We start from the raw sequence: 20,075 nt of genomic DNA, 5'->3' as shown, positions 1-20,075 counted from the left end.
ACAAGCCTGCCAAGGCAGGCAGGACTTGCAGAGACAGGGATCCATAGTGGGGGGAGTGCTGGAGGTGGAAGCAGAGCAAGAGGCTGTGCAGCAGTACTCAGGGCTTGGCTGCTGTCCTCTCCTGCTTCATCATGCACAAAGGGAGCCTTTCCTACCTGCAGGGCAGGGGCAGGTGTGGTGTGTTCAGAAGCACTGGCTGTGTGTTCCAGGGAAATCAGAGCGTAACAGGCAGTGAGAGGGAAATTTAGTGGCTTTTCATTTTCAGCCATCCCATCAACCACTCTCAGTGTAAGCCTTGTACCAGCTCTGCTTTCCATGACAAAATTAAAGCCATCAGTTACAGGAGATTGAGGGTGGGTTGGCTTCAAGTTTTTCTTTCTTCTCTCTTAAAACTTGATGCAGGGGAAGCTTTGCCCACTTTGTTTCTCCCAGAGGACTTTCTGGGCTGCAGGGAGAGCTGCCAGACCACAGCTCCAGGAGGGAACCAAGGCAGGACTTTGTGCCCACAGTGGTTGCATGGTCAGGACTGCACTGAGTGCTCTCAGAAGCCTTTATGAAGATGGTGGATGTGGTTTAGGGATGGTGTCGTGACCAAGTGTTGAGATGCTGTTCCAGGGACTGAAACTCCAGATTTACTGTAGCATAGCACTAATTTCCTCACTTTAGCCCAGTGAAGGAATTCACCTCAGCTCTGTGGCTGCCACCATCCTGTACTCCCTGACCTCCTAGACTGATGCTGCTGTTTCAGGCTGTATTTTTCCTCCAGGCTGTGCTTTCTCCTCCACTCTTGCAGGGGAGCACTGCTCTGACTCTGAAGCCTCTGGTGCGGTATCTCCCAGGCTTTGGAGCTTTCAGTGATGTGAGCACTGCTCTGTCCCACTGGAGGATGCAGCTGGTTGCCATTTCAGCAGGAGGGTGGTTGAGCAGGGGTGCTGGTGGCTCAGATTTCATGTTGCTGTTCCTTTTCCCCAGAGATCATCGATGACCTCACGAACCTGGTGGAGAACACGGACGGGCGGCTGCGCAACCAGACGCGGCACGTGAAGATGGTGGACAAGAAATCAACGTCCTGCGGTAGGAAATGGTCCAGCACAAATCAGTCCATACCAGGGCAGTTCTCAGCTGATGAGGTGCACTTATTAACTGTGGCTAATTGCTGTGCAATGCACTCCCCCCCAAGGACAGCTTCTTTCAAAGGCACAAACCCCAGCACTCCAAACATCTCCAGCGGGTTTGACTGGCTGTGCTGAAGTGCTGGTGCAGTTGATTTCCTTGAGCCATTTGACTCCAGCCTTGCACAATATCCTGATTGTATGAAATGGTTTGAAATTAGAGCAGTGCATGTTAATTAGCTTTACACAAACTTGCTACCAGCTCTCACAAAGCTGGCACAGCGGGGAGTGAGGCTGCAGGGGCGTTCCTGGGGTGTTCTGCAGGAATGAGCTCTTAACCCAGCAGCACTCAGAGCCTGCCAGGCATGAAATCCTTCCTGGTGACTCCTGAAGTGATGTGCAGGCTGCTAAAGCTAAACTGGCCACCCTCTCCAGAGAGCCAAGGAGAGGTGATAATCACAGGCAGGTTTGGATGAAGAGCTGAGGGCTGGTAGCACTGACCAGGGGAAGATGCTTTGGGTGATGGCAGAAAATGTCATTGGGTGGGGAGAGTGACTGACTGAGGGGAGTCCCTGGGGAGGTGGTCGCAGCTCAGTTCTGGAAGCAGCATGTCTGCTTCTGGTGTCCGTGGTTTTTGTCATGCTAGAAGATTCACAATGCTCTACAGAAATTTGACTTTCAGTCAGAAGCTGTTGAAATTTGGTTTATGTAGTTCTGTAAAGAGATTACCAGGGGCTGATGTGGTCACAACCTGTTTGTAGCTGCTGGGAGATTTCATTCTCTGGCTGCAGAAGCTCCCCAGTTCATACTGGCCATGAAGCATCTTCCAGCACTGACAATTCCAGGGATTTATTTGCTTCTCCATCAGTGATAACTTTTGAAAGCTTGGTTGATGTACGTTGATGAAAACCTGTGGCTTCTTCTGGAGGTTAAAGTTGACTTGTCAGAGTCATTTGTCTCTGAGCTCTCTCGTACCAACTGCAGATGGAATTAAAGGCGTGACTGCAGAGTTCATGACTGACTCTTTTATTGTAGATCTTGAATGTTGATGCAAGATGGATTTAATTTAAAACTAAGTGCACTTGAATGATGCTGAGTACCCCTGTGTGCCTTTGGAGTCTCCCCTTAATTCCTGTGGCTCCGTTTTCCTCACGAGTCCAGGGCAGCTCAGCTTGATATGGGGGGTGGGCAGGGAGTCAGTCCTGTGGCATCCAGGAGGGATTTCTGCCCATTTTTAGGTTCCTCATACAAGTGCAGCCCCAGACACGTTGCTGCATGATGAGGCTGTCTCTTTAACTCAGGAAGCCCATCCTGGCTGCCTGGGGAGTTTCAGAGGAGGAGGGTGGGAGAAGCAAAGGCTGGGAGGATCCTGGGCTGGATTCCTTGGGGGTGACCTCTCTCACCCTTTGCACATTGAAAAACATTTTGCTTTGGTGAGAAGTGCTGCCCCTGGTGCCTGTTCCCGCTGCTCCCATAGGTCTTCCTGTGTTTGCATAACAATTTGGGCATAAGTAAACACCATATTGCCTCAGATGGCTGCTTCCTCCTGCCCAGGCATGAGCTTTGGAGCAGTAATGCTGAGGACACAGGCTTTAACAGCATTCCTCCTATCCCTTTTCCCCCTCATCCCTGGCACTAGAATGAACTGGTGTATTGGGATGAGAAATACCCTCCCTGTATGTATGATTGTCCCTGAAATGAGGCCAAGCAGCAGGAAAACTGGCATCTGCCAGGGGACTCTGTCAGAGTGCCTTTATAATTTAAATGGATAAAATCTTCAGTAACTCTTTGGGTTTGATGTCCTATTTTGGATTTAAAGCAGGGTGAAGTGCTCAGCCTTCCCCCTTGCTCACCCTGTCCTTACTCAGACCCAGTGTCCACTCTGCTCCAGCATGTGGCTGTTAATGTGTTTTTCCCTCCTTTTTGAAATCATGATGTCTTTTTATTTTCCTGATGAGTGCCTGTGCTGGAGCCACGGGCTGTGGATACAAGCAGAGCACACTGGCTGGAATAATGGAATAATCCATGTTTTACAAGCAGGAATGTAATGCATTAATGGGTGTGTCTTTGTTAGCAGCCAATATAATCATAAAATCAAAGTAGTGCTCGTGAAACCCAACTTTAATCAATATTTCAACATCTCCCTCTGATGCAAACCTCATTTCCAGCTGTTCCCAGTGCCTGCTGGGGCTTGTGCTGTGCCCTTGGCATTACCTGCCTGGCCCAGGAGCTGCCTCTGCCCATCCCCAGCCTGGCACAGCCCCAGGTTGTCCTGGCTGGGTGTTTCATTCACAGCTTCCTTTCAGTGCCATTTTTCTCCCTGGCCCAGAGCTGTTGACAGCTCCAGCCCCTGCCCTGCCCAGGGAAGGCTGTCCTGCCTCCTTGGTGCCCTTGGGCAGCCCCACACTGGTGGCACTGGCAACTCCCAGGGATTGCAGAGGAAGAGTAACCACAGGATAGGCTCCAGCCTGCTGCATTTATGAAATTATTGTTGAAAATCATCAGTCATCCACAGGCAAATGTTTGCACACTGCCTGGCATTGTTTTATCCCTTCCAGTGAGTGCTGGGCATTTGAAGGGGTGGTGGGACATATAAGTTTCTTAGATTGCAGAAATTTGCATTGAGCTTTCACCAGAATGTTCACATAGATCATCAATCAAGGGTCAGGCTGCCTGTAGCAGCTTTGCCCCAGGAATGGCTGCATGCACAATCCTGACTTTTCAGCCTCACCCCAGGCACTCTTGGGTTGGTTTGTCCTTTCTCTTCCAGTTTGGGCACCTTTAGGGCTTTCTGCAGAGTAGCACTCACTAACCATGTCTCAATAACTTGTTTTTATTAGAAACTTTAACCCTTAGAACATCCTCTTAAGAACTTCATTAATTTTTTTTTTCAAATTAATCAAAGTATAATTACTGTAGAGATGCTGGGGGATGTCATGGTTTGCTGCTTTTGGGTAACTTAGCCCCATCCTGGACTTTTGTAGTGGGATTTTTTGTTTGGTTATTTTCCCTGAGGACATGAGTAGGCAGCTCCCTGCAGAGAGGATGGTTAAGCCAGGCTTTAGCTGTGATAAGAAGATTCTGGAAGCCCTGTTGGCAGATGTGACTGTGCAGAGGTGGTTGCATCTGAGCTGTGCCATGTGTGGGGTGAGAAATGCTCTTCAGGTCCTTCTGAACCAGACCATGAACTGGGGAGGGGACCTGGGCATTGCTGGTTCTACTCCTGCTCCTACCCCAGCCTCTCTCTGGTGTTCTCCTGTAGCCAGGGAGAAAAGCTGCTTTTGTTTCCTGGGGAAGCAATACACAAAGTCATGACTTTGTCACAGTAAAAACAAGAAAAGAAAAGAAAAAAAGGGGGAAAAAAAAGAGCTTTTATTTCTGATAGATGAGTCTGTGTCCATCCCTTTCCAAGCAGCCTGAGGGCAGCAGACCATGTTCTCTCTGTGTGCATCCCTTTGCCCTTCCAGATAAATGAGAATGAGGAACAACCACAGCAAATGCCCTTCTGGAGCAGGAGCTGTGTCCTGGAGAGCAGCACCCACTGCACAGAGGTGCCTGAGCAGCTCTCCCTTTCCCTGCTTTCCTCCTGTTCCACAAGATGGCAATGCAATCTAATCACCTCCCTCAGCCCAGGTAAAGGCTCTCAGCTCCCCTTTGCCTTCCTGCTCAGGGAAGGATAGGGGATGCCAAAAGCAGGGTGTAAACTACATCAAATTAATCTGTACCAGGTGGGGATTTTTTTTTGGTTTTTTTTTTTTGTTTTTTTTTTTTTTTTTTTTTTTGGTTTTTTTTTAATCTTACCAAAATACCTGAATTAAAACCAGGGCTTTGCTAAACCCATTAATTGGAGTTTTTGGAAAGTTTAGTTTATTTTAAAACAGGGTAGCTTGGATTATATAAGGTTTCCTCTAGAAAAGAATGATTCATGCAGGCTGGGGCCCTTTTCTGCCAGGTTCTGTGATCTGTCTGTTCTAAGTTTTGCTTATTTTTACCATGGATTTAATTTGTTTCATAAATTGTGATGGCAGTTGCTCAGGTTTGTTCCCCTGACGTATCCTGTGTGTTTAGATGAGCAAGTCCCCATTCCTTTGGTTTTTTCTCAGTGGAGAGGAGGAGCTGGCTCAGTTGCCATGAAATCAGCCTTTCCTGCAATCTGACTCTCAGAGAAGTTCCACTCAAGTTCCTCCCCAGTGCTGCCCTGACAACTGCACTGCTCTGAGTCACCTGTCCAGCCTTGGGTGGGATGAGATTTCTTGGCCTGGCAGCTTTTCTGTTTTCCTGAGGTGAGGTCTGTGCTGCTGGCAGTGTCTCCCAGCCTGGAGCTCACTCCTGCAGTACCCCTGTGCTCCCCAGCCAGCTCATGGCCTCCTCTTCCTCCTTTTCCTCCTCCTCCTCACACTCACTATTTTCACTTCTCAAGTATTTGCTCATGCTGAGGTGTTGGAATGAATTCAGTTGATAAAAGAGGATGGACCTGAGCAGTCATAAACAGGGTTTTTTGGTGAAAAAGGTGGTTTGGATTTGCTTTATGACTCCCAGGTGGGAAGCACAGCATGTCCTGGTGCTGTCAGCTCTGTGTGTGTTGAGCAGGAAAAGATGGGACCTTCTGGGTCAGAGGATCCCTTCAAGATAAATTTCTGAGAACAAGCTTGTTTTTTCCCCCCCATTACTCCTATTGGAAGGCTGAAATGGTCATAAACTTATTTCCAGCCTGGACTTGTCAGGGATACTTCATGATGCCCACGTGCAGCCCTTGTTCTTCTCTCCTGAATAGTTCTTTCCTCTTTATTTTTCCCCTCAAATGTGTGTGTCCAAGAGATCACTCAGTGTGCCCTCCCAGCTTTTGTTCTGCAGGGCTGAACAAGTGTCTTTACATTTTAATCTCCTACATTAATCTGTTTCCTGCCAAGTCTTTTTTTACACTTCTTCCTATTTAAACCTTTTGGATGTTTAACCACAGGAACCAAGTGCAGCATCCCTGCAGACTTCTCACAATTCTGGGTTTCTGTAAACCCTGTAACCTGCCTTGTCCAGCAGCTCCTGTTCCTGTTGGAAATACTGCCAGTCCAGCATGTTAGTGCCTCAGTCATTTTGGTTTTGAGCTGTTTGCTTGAGCCTTTCTCACTCTTGAACATTTTCTGCTCAAGTTCATTTTCTTTCCAACTCACAGCAAAAACTATTGCTTATGTCTGGCTTCCTCTTCCATCCCATGGAATTTCAGTCTTCCTCCATTCATCTTCACAGTTACCCATTTTTATCCCATCCAGTCCCAGCTTTCCTGTGTGCTGGTGCTGCTTTCCAGCTTTGTGTCAGCAGCAGATTTCATTAGCACACTTATTTCTTCTGCCTAGGTCATTAATAAAAACATTTAATAAGATCAGCCTGCTGACCATTCCTGGAGGAGCTCTGCCAGTGTCCTCCATCCATTCTCATCCTTCTTTCAACACCACTTCCCCTTTCACCAGCTTCCTGCCCTTCCAGTTCTGCTAATCCCCAGTTTTTCATTTCAGGGTTTCCCACGTGGGGCTGTATCACTTTGCTGAAGTCTGTGTGGGTAGGATCTGTCTCACTTCCTTTGTCTAGAAAATTCATTATCTGACCAGCTAACCTGGTTAGCTCTGTGTGATCTGATTTCCCCTCAGTGCACTCCCAGTGTTTCCTACCCTCTTTACTTTTTGGTTTCATCTTCCAATTACTCTTGGTTTGCTCTGGAGCCTCCATCCTGCCCAGGTTGGTCAGACAGCCCTGGGGTTGCTCACAGCTGTTTCTTCCTTACATTTTGTTGGTGGCAGTTGTGTTGGTGCTGCAGTTCCCCTCTGCTTCTGGAGGGATCTTTAATTTTGGGATACATGTCCTGTCTGAGGCTCAGTTTGAAGGAAAGGGCCTTAGGTGCATCAGTTCTTCATTAACCAGCTCATTTCATTTAATGAGAGTTCATCCTGTGGCACTGAGACCCTCCAGAACCCCCACCCAGCCTTCTCCATGCTCCCACCAAGCCCTGGCTCAGTGGATTCAACCAGTGATCATTTAAAGTCATGGAATCACAGAGTCACTAGGGCTGGAAAAAGGCCTCTGAGATCAAATCCAATTATCACCCCAGCATCACCACTCATCCATGTCCTCAAGTGCCACATCCCCATGTTTCCTGGACTCTCCAGGGATGGGCACTCCAGCCCTCCCTGGGCATTTCCAGTTCCTGAGCTCCCTTTCCATGGGGAAATTCCTGCTGCTGCCTACCCTGAGCCTCCCCTGCCCAGACTGAGGCTGTTCCCTCTCCTCCTGTCCCTGTTCCCAGAGCCCGACCCCCCTGGCTGTCCCCTCCTGTCAGGGAGCTGTGCAGAGCCACAAGTTCCCCCTGAGCCTCCTTTTCTGCAGCCTGAGCCCCTTTCCAGCTCCCTCAGCTGCTCCAGACCCTTCCCCAGCTCTGTTCCCTGCCCTGCACACTCTCCAGCCCCTCCATGTCCTTGCTGTCATCAGGGGCACAAAGCTGACCCCAGCACTGGAGGTGCCCAGCAGTGCCAGCACAGGGGACAGGCACTGCCCTGGGGCTGTGGCACAGGGACACTCCAGGTGCCACTGGCCTCCTGCCCACCTGGACACCCCTGGGCTCGTGTCCAGCCACAGCCACAGCACCCCAGGGCCTTTCCCACCAGGCACTCTCCAGCCACTCTGTCCCCAACCCCTTCCCTTGTGCTTTTTTCCATCTGTGGTGGCCCAAGAGCATCTCCCTAAATCTTCATCCCTGGGTGCTGATGGCAGAGACAGGAGTGAAATGGTTCATCCAGGCTGCACAGCAGGTGTGGTACAAACCCAGAGTGAAGGGCAGCCACAAGTGTGTGAAACCAGGTGGGGAAAATTCCTGTTCTGGGGCACACTGCCCAGGGGCAGCCTCCCAAGGATGTGGAGATTGCAGAATAATCCCATGTCCCCTGATTTGAAGGACACCCCGAGAGTGGCATTTCTGCAACTGGGCTGTGAGATGTAAATCAGGCAGAGGCTGAAGCTGGAGCAGGGAAATGCCATCCCTCCCCATCAGGAGACAGGGTGAGGGGAGAGGGGGAGCAAAAGGCAATAGAGATCTTCTTAATTACATTTGCATATGCAGCTGTTCAAACAGACTGAACTTCACCATGCCTGTTCATACCTATCAGGAGATTTAGAACAGCTGTTGTCAACCCACACAGTGGGATCCTACAAATCTAGTGGTAAAATAAGCCCCTGGGCACCCTGCTCACCCAAGCTGCCCATCACTGCAAAATGCCAAGCAATTAATTGTATTTCAATATTGAAAAAAATGAAATTGTGGGAAACATCCAAGGGCGACTGCTTACAGCTTGGTTTCCAAGGATACATGTTGCAGAATTAAATCATTAATTTATATTTCTGAAAACGGTGATGAAATGTGTTAATTTGTACATTACCAAAGAGGCTCAAATTTGCCTCCTTTTGCCTTTTCCTTCCTAATGTGCTCAATGACAAAATAATTGCTCTCCCTGATCCAGATCTGAAATATAATGGTGTTCAGGCTGGGGGATTTGGTGTCACATTAAAACCCAAATTATTGGGGAAATCATCTGGGTTAAACGTTTGTAGCAATTCCTGCAGACTGAAATTCTGCCTTAACCTTGCTCTCCCAAGTGCAGAGCCTTTTGCAGCCTCTCTTAGTGGTGTTACCCTGAATCCCCCGAGCCAGGGCTGTGCTGAGCACGCCATGCCTGGGCTGAGCGAGGGTCCAGCATCTGGAATTCTGCTTCCCCAGCCCCGGGCACTGCAGGGACACAACAATGCACACAGGATGTGGTCAATGGAGAAATTAGTCTGCTAGGGACAAGTGGTTATGTTGTCTCTTCAGGGCTTTGTGAGATGCATGGAGGATGCTGATCTCACCAGAATCCAGGGATATAAATCAACAGGGGCTGGGATCTCAAGTATTTCTTGTTTTGCAAAAGTGCAGTAGGATTCCTGCCATTGTGCCAGTGGACTGCAGGAAAAGTGTCCTGAGGCACATGGGAAGAGCAGTGAGAAAGCCCTGCCCTTGTGGGAGATTTGTCAGGTCTGGGGATGCTTTAGAAAATGTATTGACTTAAGGTGAAAATGAAGATTTTTGTGCAGCATTGAAACACAGGAGTCCTGCTTGCAGCAGAGTGGTAATGAAGCCATGTTCACCCCTGGGACTGGTGGTTGTGTTTTGGGAAAGGATAAAGGATCTGTGTCCAGCCAGGGCAGGGCTGTGCTCGGGGTGCTGGGAGCACTGTGGAATGGGTGTGATGTGGGGCTCAGGTGGGAACAGCCCCCAGGAGACTGGGGTGTCCCTGTGACCCTGAGGAGGCTCAGCAGTGCCAGGTGCAGGGTCCTGCACAGGGGTCAGAGCCATCCCAAAGCAGCCTGGGTGGGGATGGGCTGGGAGCAGCCCCGAGTAGAAGGACTTGGGCTCTTGGTGATGAAAAGCTCAATATTCCCTGGCCTTGTTCTCTGGCCCCCACAGCCCCATCGTGCCCCTGTGAGACCCACCTGCAGAGCTGCCCCAGCCCTGGGGAACAGCAGCAGAGAGATGTGGAGAGAGCCCAGAGGGGAAATGGTCAGAGACCTGGCTGGGAGAGCTGGTCAGCTTCTTCACCTGGAGAAGGGAAGGCTCCAGGGAGAGCTCAGAGCACTTTCCAGGGCCCAAAGGGGCTCCAGGAGAGCTAGAGAGAGACTTGGGGCAGGAGTCTGTATTTAAATACAGGTCATTTGTATAGATGGCACCCCATGGCTTTGGCCTCACTGTGCTGCAGCTGAAGTTGTGGATGCAGCCCTGGGGAAGCCCCTTCAATGTCACTGTCACCTGGCTACCTGTCTGCTTGCCCAAGGCTTCAGGTGGGCTCTGCATCCTCAGTGTCCCACACAGGTGATGGGTGCTGCATGTCACACGGGTGACATGGGGCTCACACTGAAGCTGTTGTGCCATCCCTGGAGCTGCTGTTTGCAGTGACTTCCACACCTCTTGGGGAAAGCAGAGGAGTGGCACTGGCATGTCACACCTGTCTGCAAACACAGCTGGATGCTGGTGGCAGGAGTGCTCTCCTGCCAAAGGTGGTGAATATGCAGCCTGCATATTCTTGCACTGCCCGAGGTGTATCCTTTCAATAAGTACCTGTTTTATTCCTTTTGCTCTGTCTAGTCTGTTCCAGATCAGCCTTTCCAGGCATCATCTGCTTCAGGAATATTGGGTGGGGAGGGAAGGGGCTTGTTTCTGCTGCAGGGTGATCAGCTTGTGCCAGTGACTTTGGTGTGGCATTTTGGTGGATTCTGGACTCTGTAGGTGTGAGGTTGTGTTGTACCACGTTCCCAGATGGATTGTGACACACAGTTAGCTCCAGTTTCCAAAAAACCTGCACCAGAACATCATTCTTTTGGCAAGGAAAGCAGTACCACTAGCTCTGTTTCACTGGAAACTTCATTTCCCAAGCCATCCTTTCTGAATCCATCTGGTTATTACATTTATCTCTGAGATGCATTGGGAAAACTTGGAAAACTGGGCTCTAATTTGCAGTAACCTTTTGAGGGAGGTGCTGTAGGTTTGCACCTCACCCTTGGGTCGTTGTGTGCCTGATAATTAATGATGTTTGTCACTGTGGCTCCTGGGGCTGAGGGAAGCAGGGAATGGTGTTGGTTGTCCCCAGCCTTTCCCTCCCACCCCTCCTCTGTAAACATCTTCCCCTCCATGCTTTCTTTTGTCAGAAGCCTGAAAGAATACACTTATTTTAATAACTTCTATCTGCTTCCACACAGGACAGTTTTATAGGATACAGACAGTGCCTGCTGGGATTTTTATGGCCTATAGTTTTCTCAGCAAATGGTTTTGAGCACAAGTTGGCTGGGCTGGAATGACCTGCTCTTGTTCATTAACTGTCTGTTGAAAAATATGCGTGTGGTGGTAGTTAGAGAGCCTCGATTGGGGTTATTTTAGGTGGTGCAGGGAGGTCTGGGCCTTTCCTTCCCTCCTCATTATCAAGCAGCAGAGGCTGCTTAGGGCCTGGTTTATTTACCTAATAAACTGCCTCTTTATCGTCTAGGAAATGCTCACATTTTTCAGCCAAGAAATCCTAGTAACAGGCAAACAGAGGTCTAGCAGTCAGGTCTGGGGAAACAACAAAATGAAGGTCAGCTAATATTGCTGTTATTCTCTTTCCTGGTGGCCATGACAGCAGGGGTGGTTTATTTGAAGATCCCAGACTCGGAGTCATTGTTGGTCCCCTGAGCACGGGAGGCTGTGCCAACACTTGGGATATTAATGTATTCTACAGATCAGTGAATGAGGAATTCCTCTGCACTCCTTTCTTTGGAAAAAAAGGGAAAAAATCCCCTTGTCCCCCCTTCCCCGTTGTCCCCAGCCTGTTTGCCGAGGCTCTGTCGGCGGGGTGTTGCTGGGCATCCCTAATGAGGCGGCCCGAGCCGGGCCGGGGGCCGGGGCCGGCTCTGGCTCTGCAGGGGGCTGGGACTCTGCAGGTGTGGCAGCCCCACACGGGCAGGGATTCCCTGCAGGAGGCAGGGAAAGGCTCCTCTGAGCACACCCAGCTCCCCGATGTGCTTCCTGCCAGGAGAAAATCCTGCCCGAGCCCGCCGTGCCTCGGTGCTCCCTGAGCCCTGATCCCAGCCCAGCTCCGAGGGACAGCCGGTCCTGCTGCTGCTCCTGCATCTGCTTGGGAGGAACAGGGAAAAGCACAGGGGAGCTTGCTGGGACGTGTGTGCAGAGACTTCGGATGGGAATAAAAACCATTCTCCTGAGGAGACATTTATCCATCAGTAATGCCAGAGATCAGGGAAAGGCATCCGAGCAGGTTTTTTTATATGTTCCCGTTCATAGCAGGAATTGTACCTAGGTGTTCTTTTAATATATTCTTTAATCCCTCATGGAAATGTTAATGAGACAAAAACTCCTAAGGAGCTCTCCAGACACTGGCCTGCTGTGGAGAAGGGTGCAGTGAAACACAGCCCCTCCGAGGGCTCCTGACACACAAGCAGCCCCTTTGTTCCCTTTCTGTCCCAGAGACACGTCTGAGAGCAGAGGGGAGTGGGAGGAGGCTGAGGAGGCCGGGCAGTGCCATTGACTGCAGGAAAATCCCCGAGCAGCCCCCGGGGCCGGGCTGCAGGGCAGGGTGCGGGCGTCTGGGGGGTGGCAGTGGGTGGAAATGGGGTGGCAGTGGGATGGTAGTGGGGTAGAAATGGGGTGGCAGTGGGATGCTGGAGGGCTGCCTTTCACTTGGAGTTCATTAAGGAGCTCCCAGGCTTTGTCCCGAGGGGGCTGGGAATGGGTGGAACTCGACCCCATACAGTGGGGACATGAACATGGGTCTGTGCTGTGATGGCCCTGCAGGGTAGGGAGTGGGGCTGGCAGTGCCACAGGGCACCCCTGGAGTGGGGCTGGCAGTGCCACAGAGCACCCAGCCCTGGATGCAGCCATTCCCTCTGGGAACTGCAGCAAAGCCCTGGGGAAGCTGTGCAGAGCACTGCACGAGTCTCCCAGGTAGAGAACTCCTGCCCACCTCTGCCCCAAGGCTGCTTCCTGAGAGCCTGAGCACAGGGAGCAGGAATGGGGCCATTCCAAGGGGCTCTGAGCTCCCCTGGGGCTGTGACCTGCCCAGCACAGGAGCAGGAGCAAAGACAGCCCTGGATCCCTGCAAGTGCCCAGGCCAGGCTGGACAGAGCTTGGAGCACCCTGGGAAGGTGGAAGGTGTCTCTGGCCATGGCAGAAGTGGAACAGGGAGATCTTCATGGTTCTTTCCAACCCAAACCAGTCTGTGATTTTGTGATTTGTGAAATCCCAAATAGGCTGGAAACCAGAAAAATCAAACCAGCTCAATTTTAAGAAGATGGAGCTGAACCCCAACATCTGCATCCACCTTTGTGGCAGCTGGAGACCAGAGCAGGGGGTGAGAGTCTCCCTGCCCTGCAGCACAAAAAGCTCTCCAGGACAGCCTCACCTCTGAGGCACCCAGGGGAAAAGTGACACCACCACTCCTGCCTGGTGTCACCCTGCCACATTGCTAGTGTGGGGCTGGCACTGGCACATCCAGCCCCTCCAGCCCACTGCCAGTGTGGGGGAACAGCAGCAGTTGCTGGGGGTGGGAAGGGCTCTGTCAGTGCAGGATCCTTCCTCTGCCCCAGGAAGGGGCACACACTGCTTTGTGCATAGCTGGTGCCTGGCAGTGCATTTCTGTGGAAGGAGTTTGGGATTCCCTGTCCCTGGAGGTGTCAGAGCCAGGCTGGATGGAGCTCTGAGCATGGGGGAAGGTATCCTGCCCATGCAGGGGGTGGAATGAGATGATCTTTAATGTCCCTTGCAACCCAAAGCATTCCCTGATTCCTTTCTCTGTTTTGTGTCTGGTGAAGTTTCTCCCATTCCTCGTGCTGACTCATGACTGGACACTTTGCAGTCATCACCTCCCAAAGATGCTGGCCAAGAACCCAAGGGACAGCAGCTGCAGGTGGCTTTTGGCACCTGGAGATGCCTCACATCTCTGGATGCACACTGAAACACTTGGTCTTCATCCTTTACCTGTCTGGGAAGCTGCAGATAACCCATGGAGAAAGCATTTGAGATGGGCCTGGGAGCAGCTGGGGCTGCCTGGGGATCTGAGCCCAGGCAGAGTTTGTGATGGGTGCTGAGGAATTTCTTCCACACAGACTAGACCTGGTGGAGGGGGCTGGGGAGAGCTCCCAGGATGGGATTTGGGGTGGAGGATGGGCAGAGTAGGATGGGGATACCATCCAGACACCCTGAATTTTTGTCCTCAGTTGAGGAGCTCCAGTTGTGGCTGTAATTCAGATGTTACATTTGTCCTGCCCTGCATGGAGGGAGCTGCTTTCTCCTGCCCTTCCTCTGTGGTCCAGCATGGATGGGGCAGAGGAAATTTGCAGTTTTACTGGTGTTTATTCCTTAGCTGCTTGTTTCTGATTACCTGTGAGAGTTCACATAGCACAATGTGTGTCACGAGGGCATATTTGCAAAACTGGCCCAAACCTACCAAATGCAAGGAGTTTGGAAAGTATAACCTCTCTAGAAGTGAAGGTATTCCTGGCTTTAGTGCTTCTCCCTGGGCTTGGAGATTTTATTTAGCTCTGAGGTTTCCAGCTCCTGCAGAATGGGATGTGTTGGTTCTACCCCAGTGTTTACAAAGTCTGGGGGATCCCAGCAGGCAATGTTTTGTGTTTAGCTCTAGAGCATTAGCAAGGTGACAGTGCTGCTAAAAAGCTTTGGAAAAGCACCTTATTGGAGCCAAAGTGACTCATTCCTGCTAGAAAAGCAGCAAATGTTTTTCTGGCATTTAAGTAAAATGCAAAAATATTAATTTCCCACCTTGATACTGAATTAAAGACTAAAAAATGAGGGGGGAAGCCCCATATTTAAACCTTCTAGAAAAACAGCAGCAGTGCCAAATGATTCATGCTGGGTATTTTACAACATGGGGCAAGGCAGTATCATAAACAGGAACATTCCCAGTTCCCTGAGATGAGATGATGGGCTTTCTTCCTGTGAATTGGGCATTCTGTGTTTTCAGACCTAGAAACAGCAACATTTGGCACAGTGTGTTTGGACAAGACACTTGGATCCCCTGGGAACTGGGCAGAGCTTTAAGGCTGATCTCCAGTTTTTGTTAGACCTGCAGGTCTGGCTGGGGGATGTGGGGGAGAAGTGGCTCTCCAGACTTCTCACTGCCTCTCAGGCCCTTTGCTGGAATTAGAATTCCTTCATTTCTGCACCTTTCCCAGTGCCACTGCTTCTGCTTTACTGGTTATTGTGGCAAGGACAGCATCATTAACATTTCCTTGGTTGCTTTGCCATGTCCTCTGAGCCATTTCCATCATTCAGTGGTTTAATTGTTTGCCATCAGCTTTGGTATTTGGGAGGTGCTGTTGGCTCTGGTTCTGGATGCAGCTGTGCCCATGAATGCAGATTAAACTCATTCCTCCCCTGAGTTCCTCTGTCCTTTCTGGAGCATTCTCACCATATTTGTGTGTGAATTTTAGTGGTTAACAGAGAAACTGTCCTGGACAGGAATATCTCCAGCTTGGATCAGGCAGCCCTACCCAGTGGTGCAAAGCTGTTCCTGTGCTGGGATGCTCCACTGAGACCTGTCTGCCACTGCATTGCTGAGCCCAGAGTGTGTCCAAGGAGCTGCTGGGCTCAGCAGAGCCAGGCCTTAGGGCTTTGGATTCTGCTGGGAATCAGCAGCTGGTGCATGGAGGCTTGCTGTGTTCTGAGCTGTGCAAGCCCTGAGGAGACAGAGAGCTGAGTTCAGGTGCTGAGCAACTGCCCAAAATCCTGTGAGGGTGGGCAGGCCCTGGCACAGGGTGCCCAGAGCAGCTGTGGCTGCCCCTGGATCCCTGGCAGTGGCCAAGGCCAGGCTGGACACTGGGGCTGGAGCAGCTGGGACAGTGGGAGGTGTCCCTGCCATGGCAGGGGTGGGAATGAGCTTTAAGGTCCCTCCCAACCCAAGTCAGCAGAGAGCTTGGAATTGGGGATTATTTAGGTATTAAATGGCCTGGAAGTTGAGGTGGCAGCTCCCAGAAGGGAATGGTGTCAATAGGTGAGCACTCAGGTATTTTTATGGGATGTGACTGAGTGAGTTTTACAGTGGACAAGTTCCAGTTGTCTGCTTGGTTTGGCACGGGATACACAGAGCCCAGTGGGAGCTGAGCCTGGCTTTGCTGGGCTCTGCTCAGTGCTCTGGGCTGGCTCACCTGAGACTCCAGGTGCTGGGGGGACCCCATCTCATCAGGGAGGCAGGAAATGTGTTATTTCTGCTCTTGGCTCTTCAGAGAATCACAGAAGGGTTTGGGTTGGAAAAGGGACCTCAAAGCTCATCCCATCCCACCCCTGCCATGGCAGGGACACCTCCCACTGTCCCAGGATTCTCCAATGTCCAGCCTGGCCTTGGGCACTGCCAGGGATCCAGGGGCACAGCTGCTCTGGGCACTCTGTTTCTCACAGGAAACAATTTGTTCCTAATTTCCCATCTAAACCTACTCTCTCTCAGCTTAATGCCATTCCCCCCTGCCATCACTTCATCCCTTGTCCCTCTCCAGCTCTCTTGGAGCCCCTTTAGGCACTGAAGGAGCTCTAAGGTCTCCCTGGAGCCTTCTCCAGGCTGAATGACCTGAGCTCTCTCAGCAGAAGTACTTAACCTTGTACTTTCCTCTTTAGAGCTGTCCCACCATGCAGGTTCCAGGCACCTGAGCCCTTCTCATCAGGTTGGTCACTGGCTTTGTGCAATTTGTTCTGTTAGGTACCAGGGGTGAAACTATCCCTGGTGGTGGAGTTTCTTTTGGTGGAACCAGACTGTATTTCAGGAATCCTGAGCTGTCTAACTTCTTGCATAAGGGACTTTCTTTGAGAGGTATTTTTAAATACTTCTCTGATAAAAATACCTCGGGTAGGAGGGAGAACTCTTGGCACACTCACCTTCTCCAGTGTGATGGGGTTACACCCTTTACTTTGTACAGATCCAGAAAATGGGGGGGGGGGTGTGTAATTTTTGAGATAATTAGGGTTGCTGAGTAATGCTGTATAGACTCCTGTTAAACTTTTTTTTTGTCTTTTGTAACATGAACTGTTACAAAGCCCTGTCTGGAACAGCCTCTCCCAGAACCTGTCACTCCTGGCGATGTCATGAGTTGGCAAAAAGTCAGGCTTGCTGCCAGCTGCCCCAGTACTGCAGGCAGGCAGTGCCCACCCTCAGCCCCTGTGCTGTGCCACGTCACCATGAGGGCAGGGAGGGGCAGCAGAGCTAGCTGGGCTCCCAGAGCCACCAGAGCACAGCCTGTCCCCAGCACTGCCTCTGCTGCCGCAGTGGGATTCTTTTCCCAGCTGCTGTGCTGGGCTGGGTTTGCTGAGTGCTCAGCACAGATCATTCCTGTGCAGCCCCAGCTGCCCATGGGGGTTCTTATCACTGCTCTGGGTGATGCTGCTGGTCCCAGGCTCACTCCAAAAACACTGATGATTTTCTGAAAAGACTTGTTCTACCACAAACTGCTGCCTTGCTAAATGCTGCTGCAGCTTCTTCCCCTGTAAAATTTTGAACACAATCTTCCTCTTTGGCGGGGGGAACAGCTAAAGGGAAGTTCATTGGGAAATGTGTATTGAATGCTGCCAGGAAGGTTCCTGATGGGGTGGATCCTGGAGCTGGTAATGAATGTGCACTATCAGGGCCGGGGGATTTGGGGTGTGAGTTTCCCAGGCTCTAATCATCTCATAAAGCTGCTGAGTGTGACTCCTTCCCCAGTAATCTACTTAGCTCAGTCATTTACCCCTCCTCTTGCCATGCCAGGAGAATGAAGCTCCCAGGTTGTTTGCATGACAAGTAGCCCGGGATTGTCTGGGCTCTGAGGAAGATGCTGGGAGTTAATTGGAGCAGCTGGAGTTGGTGGTTTCCCATGTTTGCTGGCTGAGGAGCAGAGCTTTTATGGGCAGCTCTATTCCAGGCTGCACCATGTGTTTTGATAGCTAAAATACTGGAAAAAAAAAAAAAAAAAAAAAAAAAAAAGGTTTGCCTTCCAAAGGATGTTTTTCTCCACCAAAACTAATCTCGAGGGAAAATGATGTTTGGTAGCTGTAGAATTATTGGATTTGCAGATAGAAGCTGCTGTGTTAATGGCAGCTACTGACTGATGACCAAAGCAGCTAACTGGGAGATGTTCTTGGCAGCTGATCCTGCTAAAAACCTCTCCCCAAAGCCATGAAAACCACAGTGAACAATATCGAAATAACAAAAAAAATAAAAAAGAAAAAGAAAAACTGCTAGCAAGCAGAAACTAATCACTGCATCCATCTCTTCATTTTAAAATTAAGGATGCTCCATTAGAAATGTTGCCTTTAAAATTTTATTAGGATTCCCTCTTAGCAAACCTTGATTGTGGTTAAAATAAAAGGATAAACATCCCTTCATCTCTGTTTTTAATTTGCCTACTCCTAAAGCCAAACATTGTGAGTAAAATTCCTGCTTGGAGATGGGCTCTGTAATACGTGGTCAGCCTGTGCTGGCTGGGATGGGAGCAGAGGCACAAAGAGAGGCTGAAGCACTGGATAAACTGTACAGGTTTTATTTTAAATTACTGACATGTTCTGTGGCTTGCTTGAAATCAAACCCTGCCAGGCATGTCCCTGCAGTCCCAGTGGTTTGCACCTAATATGCATTTCATTAACCATTTGCAGATGACTTTATTCCTGCTGTAATGCTTCGTGTGCAGCATGGGGCTTTTGAAGTGATTGAGGCAGGAGTTGATGAAACCTTAAAAAAAAAAGAAAATCTTTTAGCATGACTTGAGAGTCATTCACACTCAGCCCTGCAGGGTGACACCAGGAAGGAGTGATGGTGTCACTTTTCCCCTGGGTGCCTCAGAGGTGGGGCTGTCCTGGAGAGCTTTTTGTGCTGCAGGGCAGGGAGACTCTCACCCCCTGCTCTGGTCTCCAGCTGCCACAAAGGTGGATGCAGATGTTGGGGTTCAGCTCCATCTTCTTAAAATTGAGCTGGTTTGATTTTTCTGGTTTCCAGCCTATTTGGGATTTCACAAATCACAAAATCACAGACTGGTTTGGGTTGGAAAGAACCATGAAGATCTCCCTGTTCCACTTCTGCCATGGCCAGAGACACCTTCCACCTTCCCAGGGTGCTCCAAGCTCTGTCCAGCCTGGCCTGGGCACTTGCAGGGATCCAGGGCTGTCTTTGCTCCTGCTCCTGTGCTGGGCAGGTCACAGCCCCAGGGGAGCTCAGAGCCCCTTGGAATGGCCCCATTCCTGCTCCCTGTGCTCAGGCTCTCAGGAAGCAGCCTTGGGGCAGAGGTGGGCAGGAGTTCTCTACCTGGGAGACTCGTGCAGTGCTCTGCACAGCTTCCCCAGGGCTTTGCTGCAGTTCCCAGAGGGAATGGCTGCATGCAGGAGGATTCACCTGAGCACAGCTGGAGCTGCTTGGGCTCCTGTCTGCAGGGCCAGGGAGAGCCCAGGGAGCCAAGGGGCCTCTCCCTGCTGCCCATGCCTGGCTGAGCCCTGCTTTTGTTAGCATAGCACCGTGATCAGTGGTTTTTTATGAGGAAAGATAAACATGAAAAATCATTTATGTAAACTCTGTATGAGCTGAGAGAAAATCAGAATGAAATCCATGTTGCAATTCCAAAAGTGCATGGAAAGGCATATTTGTTTTGTGACTCAGAAAGATGTCGTTGGCTTAGAAGTGTAATTTTAGCAGAATTGTATCACTTGGTTTGAGTTAATGCTTTACAGACAGCAGAGTCCTCAAAACAAAGTAAAATCTGGGGGATAAATGGGGATCTTCCCAATCAGAGCCCACGTGGAGTTGGTGGGAAGCTTTCCTAGGCAGCATTTTCTGTGCACTGCAGATCCCCCTCCTTTGGAGCCCATCCCCCAGGTCTGGGATAGGGAATGGGGATGACTGCTGGCAGCAGCAGAACCTTCCCAGCCATGGCTGATCCATGGCATCCCCCAGGTCTGGGATGGGGAATGGGGATGAGTGCTGGCAGCAGCAGAACATTCCCAGCCATGGCTGATCCATGGCATCCCCCAGGTCTGGGATGGGAATGGAGGTGAGTGCTGGCAGCAGCAGAACATTCCCAGCCATGGCTGGTCTGTGACATCCCCCAGGTCTGGGATGGGAATGGAGGTGAGTGCTGGCAGCAGCAGAACATTCCCAGCCATGCCATCCATGGAGCCTCCCAGGGGCAGGGCAGGGGCTGGAGCTCAGCTCAGGCCAGCTGCCGCCGTGGTGCTGCCACCCTGGACAGGGATTTGGGAAGGCCAGCATGGCAGCAGTTCCCAGCAGCTCCTGCTCTTCACCCCCACCTTCCCTTGGCCGCCTCCCGCTCCCGTGCCGCATTGTGGAGGCTGCGTGCTGTGCTGAACATTCCCTTTCTTCTGTCAGCCCAGGGACTGCCACTTTCTTAATTGTGGATTCTTTTAGTTAATTGGGA

At 50.7% G+C, this 20,075-nt stretch overlaps 1 protein-coding gene across 1 annotated transcript in view; it reads left to right on the top strand.

The window, feature by feature from the left end:
- The window catches only part of STX8 (syntaxin 8), an 86,193-nt gene that overhangs the window by 52,860 nt on the left and 13,258 nt on the right, over positions 1-20,075 (top strand). Inside the window, exon 7 of the mRNA XM_079323185.1 lies at positions 973-1,074. Within this exon, the coding sequence (XP_079179311.1) occupies positions 973-1,074 (102 nt within the window). The remainder of the gene's footprint in view (positions 1-972; positions 1,075-20,075) is intronic.

This window comes from Erithacus rubecula, assembly GCF_903797595.1.
Source record: "Erithacus rubecula genome assembly, chromosome: 20".
Lineage (NCBI taxonomy): Eukaryota > Metazoa > Chordata > Aves > Passeriformes > Muscicapidae > Erithacus > Erithacus rubecula.
This window is presented reverse-complemented; position numbering and strand designations above follow the sequence as displayed.